Raw genomic sequence first — 16,312 nt, 5'->3', positions numbered from 1 at the left:
TGAAAATGAGTCAGACAGACTATGCCACACACCCCACTGCAGCATACCCAAAATATTTAAAGAACACAACAGATAACCATGACAAACCTATAATTACATTTATAGAACGATGAGAACTGGAAAGGCTACAGATCACATGTACGTGTGTACGCTGCTGGATCACAGAATATGAAAATTTCTGTTCCGGTCATCTGTCACATTTAAAGTTCACAGTGATTTTAGAGGACACTTACCACCACATGAGATGAGCTGGTTGTACTGTAAAGCACAGACAGGACACAAGAGCTGTTGTATAGACATAAATTACAGGCCTGAGGTGTTTCAAAGCATTCTGCTTTATAAGTTTGAGGAGATAAAATGGTTAAATTGCCAACACGGTTCACAACTACCTACTAAAACTGTTGTTGGCTATAATAATTTACCATTGACAACAAAATGGACGTGTGCTGATCATCAGAAGATGAGGCGCGTGCACTGCTTAAGCGCTCTCTTGCACGGAATGATTGGCCCCACCCTGAAGCTCCACTCCTACCTTATTGCCTACAGGGAGATTAGGAAATGCCCCTCAAGACACAGGTGCATCCGTCACTCTGCAGAAGGAGCGACAAAGTCTCAACTTCTGCTCACCAACAGCGGTTTGCTCTGGATTACAGGAGAGGAAATAAGTGATTTTGTCTATTGTAGAAAAACGCTGAGACGTTTTCCACCAGTTTCACCAAGACAGGTAAGTTCTGCAGTAAAATGCTGGTGTGACTCGTTCTGACGTGATGAGTGCTGCTTCAGGGGGGGGTTTGAAACAAAGGGAAGATGATTTAACTTTAAAAATAAGGCTTTTGGTTTCATCGGTGTAACCTGGCTTTTCATGATGAAAATGAAGTGACGTGAATAAAACACACACTTAAAACAGAAATGCTATACACATGGGGACAAAAGACTTCTGAATGGAAAATCTGAGCAACATTTTTCAGCAAGTTTCAGGTCAACAGGTTAATGCGGTTTAGTGTGGACAGTGTTTTAGCACTTTTGTAAAGGTTTGACTAAAACTGCTTATGTAAACTATTCATAAAGTATAGATTTTTACAGATTTGTTTTTAAAATTTACATGGTGTGAAGAGTGTAATTTGAAATGTAAGCCAAAAGCACGTACTGCCATAAACTCTTACATTTGCAGGTGGACTGACCTCCCTGTGCCACGATGTCTTGGGGCACGCTTTACAGTCAGCTGGGTGGTGTCAACAAACACTCCACCAGCCTGGGAAAGATCTGGCTTTCTGTCCTCTTCATCTTCCGCGTCACCATTCTGGTTCTGGCCGCTGAGAAAGTCTGGGGCGACGAACAGTCCGACTTTAATTGCAACACGCAGCAGCCAGGTTGCAAAAATGTCTGCTACGATCATTTCTTTCCGGTTTCGCACATCCGCCTGTGGTGCCTGCAGCTGATCTTTGTGTCCACCCCGGCCCTTCTGGTGGCCATGTATGTGGCCTACAGAAAACGTGGAGAACAGAGAATGGTTATGGCCTCCGGAGGCGATGAGAAGGTGAAGGAGACCGACCTGCAGATACTGAGGACGAAGCGCCTGCACATCACGGGCCCTCTGTGGTGGACCTACACCTGCAGCTTGTTCTTCAGATTGCTGTTTGAGGGTGGCTTCATGTACGCTATGTACTTTATCTACGATGGCTTCCAGATGCCGCGACTGGTCAAGTGCGAGTAGTGGCCTTGCCCCAACAAGGTCGACTGCTTCATCTCCAGGCCAACAGAGAAAACCGTCTTCACCATCTTCATGGTGGTCTCGTCGGCCATTTGTATGGTTCTCAATGTTGCTGAGCTCTTCTACCTTTTTGCCAAGGCCCTCATGCGGTTATCAGCCAGGTCAAAGCAGCGTAAGCGGAGATATACCAGCGAATCAAACTTCAACCAGGACACGCTTCTGGACAACAGGAGGAATGAAACTGTGCAGTCTTCAGATTCAGCTTGAAAAAAAAAAGACTATTTCTTAAAGGACAGTCATGCCCTGTGGAAGAGCATATTAAACAAAGGTGTTAAATGTACCGTATTTAAATGTTTTTAAAACTGGTGAAATTGCAGCAAAAACAACTTGGCAAACTATTTAGGGCATCACCTCCTTGAAAATAAAAGTTAGATTTTTTGCATGTATAGCATTTGGAGGGTCTCTACGAGGTGCACTGACCACCTTGTGACTGCACCAGTGAGGCGGCAGTGGTGTGGTGGTGTAGCTAGTGTGGCTCACTTAGGAAGTCAGAAAATTAGTGTTAAAAAGAGAAAAAAGCAATTCCCCAAATGATGAACGAAAGAATAAGGTATCACTGACATTAGCATGTTCCAATATTCGTGTATTCCAAACCTAAAGACCCCTCTTTTACCAATCACAATACAAGTTCACATTTATTGTGTGACCTCAATGGAGCCACACCTTAATTACTCACTAAACGTTATGTTAACCCAATGCCAGGATTATTTTTGAGGAACTTGATTTGCACAGATATGTTTCTGAAAAACAGAAAACACTAAAGAGGATGGGGGGGTCATCGGAAGGACAAAACCTCCACCAACCTGAAGGCCTCACAGCTTCACCGTACATGATTCAAGCTGTCATGGACACCAGCGGTTAGATTGAATAACCACTTTCCACCATATATTACAACCATGGAATTTCCATCCTCCTCGGCCAGTGAAACCAGTGGATCACGTGACGTAGCCAGCGGATCACGTGACGTAGCCAGTCAAACATGGACTTCATGTTTTGCCACCCAAACCGCTGCGTGTGTCCTTGAAAGATAAAAAGCAATTTAGTGGGAGTTGGAGTCTACCATCATCCTGATTGCGGAGTTAACGGACAATCTGCTGGACTCTTATGACCATGGGTGGAGATCCATTTGCTGTACCTCGTCCTCCTCAATACTTTGATAGGATTTGTCCGGATCCCTCTAAGAAATAATCTACAAACAGAACAACATCAGTGCAATAATCACGGCACTTGTTGGCAATCCCGACAACATTCATGAGCACCTACACCTGTTCAAACCAATAAAAAATAATTCAATATGTATTGAAGTTAAAGTGGAAAATAATAGCAGCCTTTGACAAAATATGAGCCTATCCTGTCAATTTAGCATCTTTTATTTTATGTTGTCCATCTATCGTTTCTGCTTCAAGGCCTAAAAAGTTGGAGCTGAGTTCCTAATATCATGGTTTTGGAAGAAAATATCAAACTTCCTCACACAACTCACAGAACGTACAATTTTATTAATAATCCCATAATTTAAGAGAGTAAAACAAAAAACTATCCGCTGCCACTTTAGCCATTAGCATCTTTAAGGTTTGCTGCGTCACGTCGTCCTCAATCATCGGGTTTGTTTGAGTTGTGGTCACATCGCGCGTTCGCCGGGCGGTGCGTGAAAAAGTGAGGTATGTAGGTGGGATAGAGGCACTTTTTAACATCTCCAAGGCGACACCTGTTCCGTATTCAACGCACCTATTTAGATAATGTCCCAAAAATGATGTCGTGTTCCATTTAGTGGTTCAGTCCCTTGTCCGCGACCAAACATTTACAAAAAAACTACGAATTTACTCTGTGTAATCTGAATGGAACGCTGCCTAAATTATAAGGGCAAAAAACGACCGCCGTCATGACCAAAACGACTTTTGCGTAATAATAATGATAATATTCATAATAACGAACGCATCACGGTGTCTTGTTTGACGTAAGAGTACTTTATGTAAAATCATTTGAAATAAAATAATACACCAGCACGACAAGAACGCGGGTAGACTGCGTGGACGTGAAAAGGCCTGATTTAAATATGTCAATTCTTGTTTTTGCTAGAATTATTGCACAGAGAAGGTTCTGGAGTGCAGGAGACACAGGAAACGCATCACGAGTTACTCTTTGCTTCGCTTTAACATTTTTGCTTCGTGCTTGTAAAATGTTATTTCACAGTAAATATCAGTGACGATCACATGCCACCAGTTTCTCAGACCCAATGTATATTCACGTTTTTGTACGGCATATTTGCATTATGACCAAATAGTTCTGCAGGAGCACATGCAAGTCAGATTAAACTGAGATAAGAACATTCTAATTCTAAATCTGGCATCAACATTTCCGCGTAATTTAAATGGAATCGGATGTGCAAATTTGCACGTTCTGCTGTTGGTCTGGATGACTAAATTCCGAGTCTTCTTCTGACTGTTCTTACATGAACCATTACGTTATAACTTAGTGCAGCAGTAACTGGTTAAATGTAAAACGACCCCTCCCAGTGTGAATGAGCCCTCCCCGTAGGAGGAAGACTGAAATCCTCTTTAAGCAGGTGAATCTCAGAACCGCTCACAGACCCGAAGGTCTTCGCCTCATCTCTGAAGCACCGGACGAAGGCAGGATTGATTGATTATTTATTTTAATTTATTTTTCCCCACCGATGGAACAGTATTGAAATATCGATTTTATTGTAATTCCTTTTTGACACCAAACTCGACACCAAAGGTAATCACGTCAACGCCGCAGGGTTTGTTATTTTACTATTTTACTGAAATGTAAAAGTGTTTTATTTTTAAAGCGTTTCGGTTTTTACTGCACTTTGATTTACAGTATAGAAAATAACTCAAAACAAAAGCTGTTTTTTTTCTTTTGCAATTTACTTGTATGATTGTCGTATATTCTTATGTTCATATAACATACAATCGACCAAGGAAAACCCAATATCTAGTCATTTTCATTGTTCAGAATAAAATAAGGGAGGTTTTCTGAGCTTAACTCATGGTTTCTCTGCCCCCTGCAGGTGGACTGACCTCCCTGTGCCACGATGTCTTGGGCCACGCTTTACAATCAGCTGGGTGGTGTCAACAAACACTCCACCAGCCTGGGAAAGATCTGGCTTTCTGTCCTCTTCATCTTCCGCGTCACCATTCTGGTTCTGGCCGCTGAGAAAGTCTGGGGCGACGAACAGTCCGACTTTAAATGCAACACGCAGCAGCCAGGTTGCAAAAATGTCTGCTACGATCATTTCTTTCCCGTTTCGCACATCCGCCTGTGGTGCCTGCAGCTGATCTTTGTGTCCACCCCGGCCCTTCTGGTGGCCATGTATGTGGCCTACAGAAAACGTGGAGATAAGAGAACCGTTATGGCCTCCGGAGGCGATGAGAAGGTGAAGGAGACCGACCTGCAGATACTGAGGACGAAGCGCCTGCACATCACGGGCCCTCTGTGGTGGACCTACACCTGCAGCTTGTTCTTCAGATTGCTGTTTGAGGGAGGCTTCATGTACGCTCTGTACTTTATCTACGATGGCTTCCAGATGCCGCGACTGGTCAAGTGCGAGCAGTGGCCTTGCCCCAACAAGGTCGACTGCTTCATCTCCAGGCCAACAGAGAAAACCGTCTTCACCATCTTCATGGTGGTCTCGTCGGCCATTTGTATGGTTCTCAATGTTGCTGAGCTCTTCTACCTGATTGCCAAGGCCCTCATGCGGTTATCAGCCAGGTCAAAGCAGCGAAACCAGAGATACAACCGAGAAAACTTCCACCGGGACAACACGCTTCTGGAGAACAAGAAGAATGAGAACATGTTCTCTTCAGACTCCACCAGCAACAGGACCGTGTGCTGAAGGACCAGACCGACTGTTTCCGCATCAGATCCTCTCTTCCATGGGGGGAAATTCCAGTTTGCGTCTCAGTTTGGCCACCAGAAATGTGCCACCTAAATCTTGTCTGCTTTTTTTTTTTTTTTTTTTTTTACAAATTTGAGAACGAAAACTCAACACAGAAAAAATCTCCACATCAAATAAGAAGGTGCATTAGATCTCCTCCCTTCTGATGTCATACATGCACATTTGCTCTGACCCTCAATTTTGCCACTGAAGCATGCAGAAATGCAAAAACCCGATGATAATTTGCACCAATTTATCAGTGTAAGTATTCTCTTTGTTTTTTTTTTTTTTTTTTCCAAACAATGTAGTTTTAAAAAGTGTGTTTTTAGTGAAGTTTTTTGTTGGTTGAAGAAGTTGCCAAATATCGCATGTTTCTCCATGAAGAGCCCAGTTGTGTGCTGCCATCTAGCGGCCAATAGAAGGACGAACGGGCTGCCGCCGGCCTTTTTTATCGAGTACAATATTTTATTATTGCTCTTACTATTCAGTACTTGATTGAATCAGATGCATAGTGATACTGCTTTTTTTCAAAAATCAAGCTTTTACAGATGTGACATTTGATTGTCAGTTTATAATGAGCGTAATTCCTGAGGAAAAAGATATTGAGTTACACCACAAAGATTTGATGTATCCTCACTGTTCAAATCAGAACTTCTGCTGCCTTTTATACTTGAACTACTTGAATGTTTGCCAATGATTTTGTTCATTCAAAAGCCAGCGTGTCGCATATTGTACCAGTGACATTGACTGGTGTTTAACCATCGAAACATTTAGATTCCAGTAAGCTCCACATCCCTGCCATTTCCAGTCAAGCATTTCCCAACGAGGATTTATTGTTAACATCGGCATTGTTGCCAAACTCCTTGATCTGCCTCTGCATGTGTCACTTTTTGTTTCCGCGTGCACTGACCTCAGACGGCCGTATCATCTTTCAGCATGGGCCTTATTTTAGCCTCCGCGTTAATCACAGCTCAGATGGTCGATAGCGGCCGCCCTGGAAGTGAAAATGTCTTTGTCCCATCTCCATCCAGGAATAGGCGAGCTGGATTAGTCGCATCTGTTGTGAAAAAAGAGCGACACCCCTACAGGAACAGATGAGGGTGATGACTGATCTTACATAACTGATGGGGCTGTAGAGCGACAGTATTTGCGTTTATCCTGAACTTAACATTGACCCTTTGGCTAAGGTCATTCCCAAGTAACCTTTTGTGTGAAGCATATTAAATGAGTGTGGTTTGTTTGTGTGACGTTTGACAGCAATGCTGAAGGTAAATGTTTCTGTATTTTCTAGTTTTGAAATTTTAATTGCCGTTGCACTTAAACAACTGTTATTGTCTGTTTGCTTTGTTTCATGAATCAGTATAAAATAAAGTTTGTATTTTTGTTTGAAGCGTGTAGTGTAGTGAGTTTCTCGCACAGCTAATGTTTTGGGGGGTTTTGGGGGGGGGGGGGGGGCAGCGTGAGGAGGGAGCGAATAAAAGCAAAATGCAGATGGGGGCAGTGGAATTTGACCTCAGCCTTCTGATTAGAAGCGGAATCACGGCTCTCAGGAGGCAGACCCAAGGTCAAGGAAGCTAGCGTGCTTGTCAGGGTTTGTGTTTAATGTGGAGAAACTGCAGCAGCATGGTGCATTTCAGTCTAATGCGTCACGAATGAGCCACAACACGGTCCGACGCTTTGATGCACGTGGCACATAAAACTAGGAGGCCTTTTTTAGAGCATTTTTTTTAAATCAGCCTCAGTATGTTTCCAAACGCCAACAACAACAACGATACAGTAAATCTAAAGAGGACTCTTATTCACTTTTGCCCATTCTTAGTCATACATTGCGCATACTCTGTTCCAAATAGCGCCCCCTTGCGACGCAGGTGTCAGCAGTGGATAAAGAATGCTTAACTTTCCAAAGTCTTCAGACTCGCTTTACTTTAATATCAAAGTGGATATTTGCAGGTTTATAGCTGTAACAGTATAAAGTTAAAAGTTTGAGGTAATTTTCACGAGTTTCCACACTTGGAAACTTTTGGGTAGGTTCGTGTTTGGCTTTTTGGTGAAATGGTGATAAGCTTCTGAGAGAACTGTAAATTTTGGGGCACACACAGGGTGTTTTTCGGGGGTGGGGGGTTAATTGGCAGGGGCGTGGTATCGGTCCGGACAGGCTGATGACTCCAGTCATGCATGGTCACACAATGTGACAGTCGAGACATGGCTGGAAACGTGAGGCAGCTCTGCCCCCGTGAGCAACGACTCCAAGTTACCTCCAAAAACTGACGGGCGACGCGTCTCCCTTTGCGCGCGTAAACGGGCAGGTGGCAGACAGACAGGCTGGGCGCGCGGCTGGATAAAAGTTTGCATGAACCAGTTGGGAGGCAGCATTCACACAAGTCAAATTCGGTGAGGGTGGCGAAATAGTTGCGGGACAAAGTTTGGGACTGGTGAGATTGAGGGGGGGTCGCTGCAGGTCGACGTTCTTTTCCACGCACTCCAGTGATGGCAGCACGGATGGCAGATGGAACTGCTGTTCCTGTTTAAGTATGGCATCTCTGATCTAAAGGTATGGTGGCTAGAAACTGCTGTGACCAAGGCTATCGTGATATCAGGTAATTTAAGAGTTGCGCTTTTGACGTGAGCGAGGGGGGGAAATCCGGAGGTCTCTGGTACCCTCGGTATTGTGCCAACCACGGCTTTGCAATTGACCGTGGCTCCGTCTGTTACACATAAATATCTCTTAAACTTTGAAAAATGCACCACGTGAGTGGTAAAATAATAACAATAACCAGGATTGATCAGGATGGAAATGTTTGAATGAAAACAAAGGGATTGTGTTTGATTTCCTGTGTTTTGATTTGCCTTTTTCCCCTTACAGGTATCACACATATTGTGAGTTAGTCCATGGATTTATTACCTTTCATACCAGCATATTTTAGTAAGTTTCTCTCCCTCTCTGTCTGCATGTGAGTGGTTTTGCAGTGATTTGACCGTGTTTTGTCCAAGGCCAGCAGGTATCCACTTGCATTTATCACTCAAAACCAACCAAAATATACGTTTTAACTTGAATCGTGCTGATCTAAACGTGTTAGAGTGGTTTTGGGTGACAAGTCTCTCCTTAAATCAAAATAGTTATTCACTAGATATAGATACATTGTAGAACATGCTGCTTCTCGATAGCAAAGTTGGTCTAGACTTTGACTAAATTATTCCATTTATAAGAATAAAACGGAATAATTAACTTAAAATTAAATTTTGTGTTATTATCTTTTACTGCTCCACTGACAATTTTTCTCTGGCTGGAGTAGAGGAAGGGAGGGTAGTTGAACAAACACGCACCCACGCGGGTGCACACACACACACACACACACACACACACACACACACACACACACACCTGCCTGTGTGCGTGTGTGTGTATTTGTTCTTGTCCATGTGCCACGCCAGAGCCCCATCTCTGTTAAATGCTGTTTTCAAACATTATAATGTTGATCTCAGCACATGCCTGCTGGGCAGTGGAGCGAGCAGGTGAGAGAGGAGGGGGCTGACACAGAGGTGGGGGGTTGGGGGGGGGCGCAGGGGTGGGGGGGGTGGGGGGTGAACCGGGGTTATGGCAAACAGGTGGAATGCAGCGGTTCAAAAGCATCAGAGTTTAAAGGTGCTGCTTTTATATCAAAATGCGGCGTCGCTCGTTTGTTCGGCGCTTTGTGACAACACAAAAACGTGCACGGCGGCCAGCCCCTTGGAAGCTCAGCGCACAGGTGGACTCGTCTGGCCGTCTAGGGCGAGTCACTGGGTGCAGGGGGGGCGCCGCGAAGCCCCGCCGACCCCCGGGTGCTGAGATATACGCGTTGCCTTCGTGCTCACCGACCGGCGTCCGTTGGGGAGCAGATACCTTCAGTACCGCAGAGGCCACGGGGGCACGTCGGCGCACCGGTCCAGAGGTCGACGTAAACGCACCGCGGTATTTGTCATGTGGACATTAGAAAAGAAGTGTGTTAGACTACAGATGGGGAGCCTCTGTTTGTCCTCCTCTGCGTGTCTCAGCCCTTCCGTGCTCTTGGCATTATTGTTCAGATAAACTTGCTTTCGCTCAGTGTATTTAACTGAATTCTTTACATTTCTCTGCCCCCCCCCCCCCCCCACCCTTCCGCTTCAGCCTGTACTTTCTCCATAGGCTAGAAATCTTGAAGCATGGGCGACTGGAGCTTTCTGGGGCGGCTGTTGGAGAACGCTCAGGAGCATTCTACGGTCATCGGCAAAGTCTGGCTGACTGTCCTCTTCATCTTCAGGATCCTGGTGCTGGGGGCAGCCGCCGAGGAGGTCTGGGGGGACGAGCAGTCTGATTTCACCTGCAACACCCAGCAGCCCGGTTGCGAGAATGTCTGCTACGACGAGGCCTTCCCCATTTCGCACATCCGCTTCTGGGTGCTGCAGATCATCTTCGTGTCGACGCCGACCCTCATCTACCTGGGCCACGTGCTGCACATCGTCCGCATGGAGGAGAAGCGGAAGGAGAAGGAGGAGGAGCTGCGGAAAGCAAACCGGTTACAGGAGGAGAAAGAACTCCTTTACAGAAACGGGGGAGACGCAGGAGGAGGCGGCAAGAAGGAGAAGCCGCCCATCAGGGATGAGCACGGCAAAATCCGCATCAGAGGTGCACTGCTGCGTACCTATGTGTTCAACATTATATTCAAAACCCTGTTTGAAGTGGGATTCATTTTGGGCCAGTATTTCCTCTACGGCTTCCAGCTGAGGCCCCTGTACAAGTGTGGACGTTGGCCCTGCCCCAACACTGTAGACTGCTTCATTTCCAGACCTACTGAAAAGACAATTTTTATTATATTTATGCTTGTGGTGGCTTGCGTGTCTCTTTTGCTGAATTTGTTAGAGATCTATCACCTCGGATGGAAGAAAGTTAAACAGGGCGTGACAAACCAGTTTGTCCCCGACCGCGAATCAATGCGCCGGGTCAACATTGCAGAGCCCGAGTGTTTGGCCTTGGCCTCCAGAACTGCCCCATCCAGTTACCCCCCCAACTACACTGATGTGACGGCGGGCAGTGGGGCGTTCCTTCAGCCCGTGGCGCCGCCAGCCGTGCCTTCGACCACGGAGTTCAAGACCGACGACCTCCAGCGGGAGCCGCCTCGCCACCAGCCCTCCGCCTCTCACTACTACATCAGCAACAACAACAACCACAGGCTGGCCACGCAGCAGAACTGGGCCAACCTGGCCACTGAGCAGCAGACTCGGGAGATGAAGGCCACCTCCTCCTCCTCCTCCTCCACCAATGACGAGCAGCAGCAGCCCGTCGATGCGGAGCTGCTCCCTTCCGCCAGCAGCAACATCACCAACACAACCACCACCGTCACCGCGTCAGGTAGCAGTAGCCCAGGCTCGGCCTCCAACACGGGCAGCTGGGGCGGAGGAAGGAAGGAGCGGGGGGAAAACGGCGTCTCCACCACCAGGGTGGAGATGCACGAGCCTCCGGCGACGGCCGGCGTGGACCCTCGGCGACTTAGCCGAGCCAGCAAGAGCAGCAGCGTCAGAGCGAGGCCAAGCGACCTGGCCGTCTAAACCTGCTCCACCCTCCATCAGCAACACCCTCTGCTCTCCCCACCTCCACCCCCCGCAGACACAATGATTCTCAGACAGAAAGGTACCGGCAGACGCTAAAGCAAAGGCTAAAACATCAGGCTACACAAGAGCAGAGCCAAAAACAGAAAAAGAAACAATACGAAACAGCTCCAGCGGCATCTGTAGTTCAGTGCAATCGGTGAGTTGCAGAGTAGTTGAGGTTTGTGGTTCTGGTCTTAATTTATTGACAGATAAAAGTGATCAGGCGGCGATTCCGAGTGGAAGGGCTTCAAGGGACACGGGGACAATGTGACGGAAGCTTCTCAGCGACGTATTCGGCTTCGCCTGAGACGTCATCGCATTTCTGTTCAAACTGAGGGACCTGTGATGCATCACGAGTTGAAACAATGACTGACTTTTTCTTTCATTTTACCGGGAGGAAGCAAAGGCGGCGGGCATTGTTGCACAGCTCATTATTATTATTTGATGTCTGGCCACACAGCTCACTCACATGTCAGTGGTGTTTATCTCTACGGCCGCGCCGGCGGCACAGATGTGCACTTTGTGACCCCCAACAGGTGGCTTCAGCAATTGTTTTTTCGACCTGGAAGGTCTTTTTGTTGCAGCACTTCCTGGAGTTTCGGAACAAACAGCTGTTGTGTTATGAATAATTATTGTGGAAATGTTTTTTTTTCCTTTTCTTCCCACACACGGTGCACATATTTTGCTCAGCGTGACTGTACATCCCAGAGCTCGCAGACCTCCAACTCACCGATTCACTGACCAAAGATGGCGTGTTTGGCTTTTTTGACCGTGGTTCCGCTGCAACGCTTCCTGCAGAGGTGGAACAGATGGAGCGGAAAGATGTGAGCTCTCGTATTGAGGTGTGGTGTGGACAGGAAGCGGGTCAAACCTGCACCCGGCTCTCCGGGAACGCTTTATCACCAGACGATAATCAAAAGAAAAAGAAGAAATACTTGACTAAAGTGGGGAGATGAGGCGTCGCCTGTCCGGCCTCTGCCCACTGAGACCTGCTGCCTGCAGGTAACCCTGAAACACACAGAAATACAGGCCAGCCCACATCTGAGGCCGAGAATAAACAGCATTGCTCTGGAACTGCCTTCCGAAGGTTGAAATTTCCCACCCGATTCCCAACCCCTCCCTCTGTTTTTGATCATCGATTGAGAGCGATCCTTGATTTATTTCCACCATTGTGCTTCTTCCTTAGTTTTACTCTAAAAAGTCCTATTTAAACTGAATTTATTTTTTTTCCCTGGCAAGGCGCGCACTTGGAGTAGTTAGTGATTGCGGAAGAGCTAAAGACGACGAGACGACTGCGAGTATCAGAACAGCCGCTGTGTAGCAGTCAAAGTCGGTGGCTTCTATTTTGTTGTGTTAATATTGAATCTTAGAGATCTTTTGAAGTCCAGACCTTTAACTGCACCCCCCCTCCCCCAACACCTCTCTGTCGTGTTACCGTTTGCTTCACTCACGTCGAGGCTTCACTTATAAGCTGAGTGACACTTTCATCATTGTTCGATTCTGGAGGAAAGCTGCAAGTACACGCTAACAATGTGTGCAGTCACAAGCGTGGGATATAGATCGTTACACCGTAATACCGGCTTATCTTCAGGGGAGGGGGGATTAGGAAATGCTAGTGTGGCGTAATGTCTCTGTACCCTACAGGTGTATTGTTAATTTTCAGTTTCTTTAACGACAGAAGAAACAGGCCCACACAGATAAATGGTTCGTTCCCCCCCCCCCCGATTTGTGTTTCTTGTTAAAATGCTGAAAAAGAAAAAAAAAAAATCACAAAAAAACTTGTCCTGCATTTGTTTTTGATCCCTAAAGTTTACATTTTGGTAGGTGATAAAGATTTGCACATTTAGGAGAGAAAAATTGCTGTTCTTCAGTGCCAATATTGGTAGAAATAGAGAGCGAAAAACAAGGTGGCGAGAACCTGACGGCCGATCTCAATGGAAAGAAAACCAAGTCTTAAAGAACCCCCCCCCCAAAAAAAAAACCGCAGTGGCTCTTCACAGAAAAGACAGTATTTAAAAAAGGATCTCGAGCTCAAATGAGCTTGAAGTTTTGTTTTTTTCTCTTTAAGTGAGAGAGGGATAAATAATTCGAGGTATTATTTTTATGTTTGTTCTCGCTGACCTTTCAGGACTCCACTGTAGACAGAAATTTCGCTGGGTAGCTGGCCCTTCCCTAACCCCGCACACAAAACCCCGACAGGATGTTGTGGTTCAGATCCGGTCCCGGCGACTCCTCCAAAAACTCTCCTCTCTTACCTTTCATGCAGAGCATGATTCCTCTGGCTTGTCAGGGAGAAGAAAACCATCGCTCGATGCTCAGAACAGCGACCTGTTTTCAATGCTGTCTTAAACAAGAGAAGTGCCTTGTGTATGAATGATTCTTTTGTAAGAACAAGTTGATGTAAATGTTCATTTACCTCAAATGTTTACAAAACTGTTACTAAATAAAAAAGATTTTTGTACCATATTGCTCCTTCTTTCTTTCCAGTTAGTGACAGGAGGCTAAATTAGCTTTAAATATTCAGACTTCTATCAAATTTACAGTTGTTTTAATCGTTTTATTGATCATATTTTAGATTCAAAATGATAAAAATGTACCTAGCTATTGGAACGCTGTTAATGACGCTTTCAGACACTTAATCAGAGATTTATTCATTTAAATTCATTACCTGTGGTGTTTAAAGTTCAAATATATGTTACGAAATCAAATTTCATCCTTTTTCATTTGAATATAACATCTTCAGCTTCAGTCCGTGTCGTTAATCATCTCATGCTGGTACATTTCCCCCCAACGTAAATGTTAGATAGGACCAGGTTTTGTAAGCGAAGTGAACCAGAGATGAAGAATTTGTCTTTCTGGCACCCTGCAGCTTCCTGGCTTCCATCAGCTTTAACGCAGCTTCTGAGTGTCTTTGGAGTTACACTCTTTGAACTGTGACCTCCGTACTGCTCACTCCCTCACTCTGCATTCCAACACTGAATGTCAGAATGTGACGCTGACACACACACACACACACACACAACACACACACACACACTGACCGACCTCCTTCATAACAGCATGCAGGAACCATTTCATCATTTAAATGGAATACAAGCAGCAATTTTGCATCTATAGTTCAAACGGTGGCCACAGAGTTGGATGACAGCGTCGTGACAGCGCCGACGCAGCAAACTGGTCAACGCTCACGTTCACTGGCATCAACGGGGAATCCGCGACCACGATTCCATGAGGTGGTGACTCTCGCATAAGCGGAACGTGATGGAAAAGTCACTGTCGTAACTCCTGAGCCTCAGTAACTGCAGCCAAAAGCCACAGTACTACAAAAGTAGTTGTAAAAGTCACTTTGTGGATATTTGGCACCGAGTCTGACGGCGCAGACCAGGACATGAGTGCTGGGCTCTTGGGTTCAGTGGCTGAGGAGTGATGGGAGATAGTGGGACTGCTGGCACGGCTGGCTGGAGGCCTCAGCCCGTCACTCTGTCAGCTGCCTTTGTTTCCACTGCCGAGACCGACGTGCTTTTCGCTGACATGTTGCACCCATGACAGAAGCAGCCGGTTCCTAAAACTACCCAGAGACGTTTTAACCTCAAGGCTACAGCCAGGCCTGCACCTGACGCCTGGTTTAAGTTAAAAAGGCATTTGGACCTTCTACGGCCGCCCCATCTTCATTAGAGAACCACTTTACTATCCTGACCCAGAAGCCTCAATTCCTGATTGTGATTTCTGAATCCCACGACCCCTGTAATCCCCCCAGTGGTGGAAAAAGCTTCAGAACGTCTGCCCCTGAGTCACCGGTGTTCAGCCGAGAGCAGAGAGGAGGCTAAATTTAGCTTTTAATCACCTCACAAATTCACACTCAGCCCACAGCACAAATACCTCGGACCCTCTTTATGTATTTCAGGACCATGATGAATTCGTTTGCGCGCTCTCAGAAAAACCAGCCATGAAACGGTACCTGAAGGGGCTACGAAAGCAAACATTTACATTTAAATGGGAACCTGACTTTAGCGACAACTGGTCAGAATCCTGGCATGTGTCTGTTTAATACACATGTTCTGCTAATAGAGGCGTCCGCCTACATGTTCCTGTATAAATAGCGTCATGGGAACGTGCCGACCCTATGGCAGGAAACATACCAGCGGGGGGGAGCGGAATTAAATATCTAAATATAAAGTAATAAACAGCAGGTTTCTGTATATCCTTGTGCTCTTGTCTGGCTTTGACGACAACAGGCCCGTTTTGGTCTGTAGCAGTGCAAGTTACAACACTTTTACACAAACTGCAGCGCATAGCTACTCTACAAAAGCCGCGTTCTGCAGAATCCTGGTCCCTCTTTATTTATCATCAACTACGTTCCCTCACCTGGTGAATCAGAAGATGACAAATCGATCAGCTTAGCAATACAATACTAGAAATGCAGCATAAGGGGTCCCCCCCCACCCTTAATCTTTCCTGTGGCATCCCACAAGGTCCCATCCTGGGTCCCATTCTGTTTTCTCTTACACAGGGTCCTCTGTCATTAGCAGCCACACAAATCCAGTATTGTCAACAATTCCTGCACTGACTGATCAATAATGAGGATTTAACCAGCTGACCAATCAAGTCCAACCAGACCGATTTAGGGGGAATTGATTTGTGTGTTACAAGAAAAACGTGCGACACAACCTCAACGTCTAAAACACAATGAATGTTCAAGCCGATGTTGACAAGGAAGTGGTGAGAAGCCACAGATAGCCGAAGATAAACAGACGAGAACACAAGCAAACACAGCGGCTGCGGATCATTGGAAGAACACGGGTGTGAGGGAAGTGCAAAGCAAACTTTTCCCGATGAATCAGGAAGCCAGCCAGCCAGACAGAACAGTAGGATCCTTCCTGCTGTCAATTCCCACCACATAGTTGCCATTTTGCTGATATAAAAATAACGAGCAATCCCTAAAGTTTAAATTAAAAGATGCACGGAGACACTATTGTTTGATGATAAGTGCATATATCTTGAAATCATTTGCCAGTTATAGGAGATTGCAGTCACCTAAC

At 46.0% G+C, this 16,312-nt stretch overlaps 2 protein-coding genes and 1 pseudogene across 4 annotated transcripts; all 3 read left to right on the top strand.

The window, feature by feature from the left end:
- The first annotated feature begins 92 nt into the window (after nucleotides 1-92).
- LOC130531094 (gap junction beta-2 protein-like) lies at nucleotides 93-3,129 on the top strand (annotated as a pseudogene).
- Nucleotides 3,130-4,339: 1,210 nt separating this feature from the next.
- On the top strand, nucleotides 4,340-7,059 carry LOC130531084 (gap junction beta-2 protein-like). Of its 2 annotated transcripts, none has more exons than XM_057042833.1 (2): nucleotides 4,340-4,507; nucleotides 4,803-7,059. In XM_057042833.1, the coding sequence occupies exon 2, from the start codon at nucleotides 4,827-4,829 to the stop codon at nucleotides 5,625-5,627; it is 801 nt and encodes a 266-aa protein (XP_056898813.1). In that variant the 5' UTR covers nucleotides 4,340-4,507; nucleotides 4,803-4,826; the 3' UTR covers nucleotides 5,628-7,059. The 2 variants fall into 2 exon arrangements, with proteins under 2 accessions (XP_056898813.1, XP_056898820.1); XM_057042840.1 differs by having other exon boundaries at nucleotides 4,340-4,529.
- A 764-nt stretch (nucleotides 7,060-7,823) lies between these two features.
- On the top strand, nucleotides 7,824-13,739 carry gja3 (gap junction protein, alpha 3). Of its 2 annotated transcripts, XM_057048815.1 has the most exons (3): nucleotides 7,824-8,220; nucleotides 8,533-8,592; nucleotides 9,814-13,739. In XM_057048815.1, exon 3 carries the CDS (start codon nucleotides 9,849-9,851, stop codon nucleotides 11,229-11,231), a length of 1,383 nt encoding a protein of 460 aa, XP_056904795.1. In that variant the 5' UTR covers nucleotides 7,824-8,220; nucleotides 8,533-8,592; nucleotides 9,814-9,848; the 3' UTR covers nucleotides 11,232-13,739. The 2 variants fall into 2 exon arrangements, with proteins under 2 accessions (XP_056904795.1, XP_056904803.1); XM_057048823.1 differs by lacking the exon at nucleotides 8,533-8,592.
- The last annotated feature ends 2,573 nt before the right edge of the window (nucleotides 13,740-16,312 follow it).

Source organism: Takifugu flavidus, chromosome 1 (assembly GCF_003711565.1).
Source record: "Takifugu flavidus isolate HTHZ2018 chromosome 1, ASM371156v2, whole genome shotgun sequence".
Lineage (NCBI taxonomy): Eukaryota > Metazoa > Chordata > Actinopteri > Tetraodontiformes > Tetraodontidae > Takifugu > Takifugu flavidus.
The sequence above is the reverse complement of the archived record's forward strand: the minus strand, read 5'-3'. Positions and strand labels throughout refer to the sequence as shown.

What these genes read in the sequence shown, in the direction of transcription:
- LOC130531084 (XM_057042833.1), top strand. Translation starts at nt 4,827, where the DNA reads ATGTCTTGGGCCACGCTTTACAATCAGCTGGGTGGTGTCAACAAACAC.
- gja3 (XM_057048823.1), top strand. Translation starts at nt 9,849, where the DNA reads ATGGGCGACTGGAGCTTTCTGGGGCGGCTGTTGGAGAACGCTCAGGAG.